This window comes from Limulus polyphemus, unplaced genomic scaffold (assembly GCF_000517525.1).
Source record: "Limulus polyphemus unplaced genomic scaffold, Limulus_polyphemus-2.1.2 Scaffold6525, whole genome shotgun sequence".
Lineage (NCBI taxonomy): Eukaryota > Metazoa > Arthropoda > Merostomata > Xiphosura > Limulidae > Limulus > Limulus polyphemus.
The window spans coordinates 47,165-49,065 of NW_013672135.1; the positions used below are offsets into that span (position 1 = coordinate 47,165).

Sequence of the window (1,901 nt, forward strand, 5' to 3'; positions counted from 1 at the left end):
CGTCACCTTGGAGATGAGAAAAGACGTTAGTTTAATGTGCGCTATACTTGAGGATAGCAACAATTGAAACTGGCACGTCACCTTGGAGATGAGAAAAGACGTTAGTTTAATGTGCGCTATACTTGAGGATAGCAACAATTGAAACTGGCACGTCACCTTGGAGATGAGAAAAGACGTTTGTTTAATGTGCGCTATACTTGAGGGTAGAAACAGTTGAAACTGACACGTCACCTTAGAGATGAGAAAAGACATTGTTTGTCGCAGTTTTCTGGTGTAGAAAGATAAATGAGTTTTTTGATACACATTTTGGGTTATATGTGACTAGAAATTGAAGAAATTTCGCCCTCTGGTGGTTCAGCGGTAAATCTGTGGGATTATTATGATAAAAGTCAGGTTTCGATTCCCATGGTGGACACAGTACAGATGGCCTACTCTGTATATTTTTGCTTAATAACAAATAAGAGAGAGAGAGAGATTTCATCGGCTTGTTTTTATATCCGTAGTACTTATAAGTATCAACATATAACATTCGATACAGTTTTGAGTTAATATTACATATTTTGGCCAGTGATAGTTTCGTTTAGTTGAAGTTTTATAAAAATTAATATTTCTGGTTTGAAGCCCTTAAGCTGTATTTCCTGAAGTCTGTAAATATTTGGTGATTTCTTAACAGCGGGCTAGCTTTGTAAGTTTTTACTTATTGACAGATGTTGTGCTTGAATTGAGTGGAATAATATATTTTTCGATTTGATAATCACTTACGTTTTTTTTGTATTTTGGCTGACCCCCAGTAAATATGTTTTAAAGATCAGTATGTCACAGTCTGTGATCGAACGCCCGCGAAGGCAACCTTTACAACTCTCGCCTGTCCATCTCGACAAGTTTCAACTTTATCCTGAGAAAGACATCGAAACATCTTCGGCACGTGGGAGTACCGGTCACGCCCTCTCTCGGATACCTGAAATTAACATCCATGGTCGTAAATATCTTTCGGATCTGCCAAACTTTGGAGAGTGTACATCTTACGAAGGTGAGAGCAAAACGCCACCATCAGAGTGTTGCAATTAAAGCATCACAACGAGATTTATTTCTATTAATATCAAATTTACAGTACTTGTATACATTACGATAAGATGAATATGTGTTACACATGGGGGTTGACAAGCGGCGGATCGGTGTATACATTCATTCTTGTTGGGTCCGCTTTATAAAGGTCTCACTAACTCCCTCCCCACCCCATCAAAAAAAGAAAAGAAAAAAAAACGTTCAACTCATTTAAACTGTGATATATATACATCTAATGATGACAAAGAAATCCTAGCTTGATTAGGCTTATAAGTTTTTTTCCACTGTCTTCATAGTTTAATGCACTCGCTATAAGAATGCTGTGAAGTGACATTAGAACCAGTAGTGTTTTAATATTTTGTTAGTTGCCAAGTGCGAAACTGTATGTAAAATATATCCCAAACTCCAGCAGTAACAAGTGTAATTGATTGTAATATTTTTGTTTACATTTTTTCTGCGACTCGTTGAGGACATTGTATGCAACAAAATCATGGACCACAATTAATTTGGTTCTTGGACAGTTTATAAATATGGACCCAATCAGTAAGTTAGTGTGACTCTCATTTGTTATCTTTATCTTTATTGTCATATACAATTTTTTTCCCCCATAAATTTACAGTTCTAAACAACCCCAAACATTTCAACCGCTTACGGATTGTCAACCAAGAGGTAACGATGAAAACTAGAAGTCTACCATTGTGGGGTCGTTCGAGGCAAACGTCCGATGATGATGGCCATAGTGAGCTGTTTTCAGGAGTAAGTAGACCTTAGTCTTAGAGTGCCCTCTACTTAAACTTAGATAAGGTTTGGGAACATGCAAAATATTAAGAGCAACG

General features: G+C 37.0%; 1 protein-coding gene across 1 annotated transcript in view; it reads left to right on the forward strand.

Moving 5' to 3' along the window:
- The window catches only part of LOC106473818, a 15,021-nt gene extending 13,185 nt beyond the window's left edge, over positions 1 to 1,836 (forward strand). The window contains exons 6-7 of the mRNA XM_013934493.2: positions 808 to 1,030; positions 1,685 to 1,836. Coding sequence (XP_013789947.2) covers positions 808 to 1,030; positions 1,685 to 1,836 — 375 coding nt within the window. The remainder of the gene's footprint in view (positions 1 to 807; positions 1,031 to 1,684) is intronic.
- Positions 1,837 to 1,901: the final 65 nt, after the last annotated feature.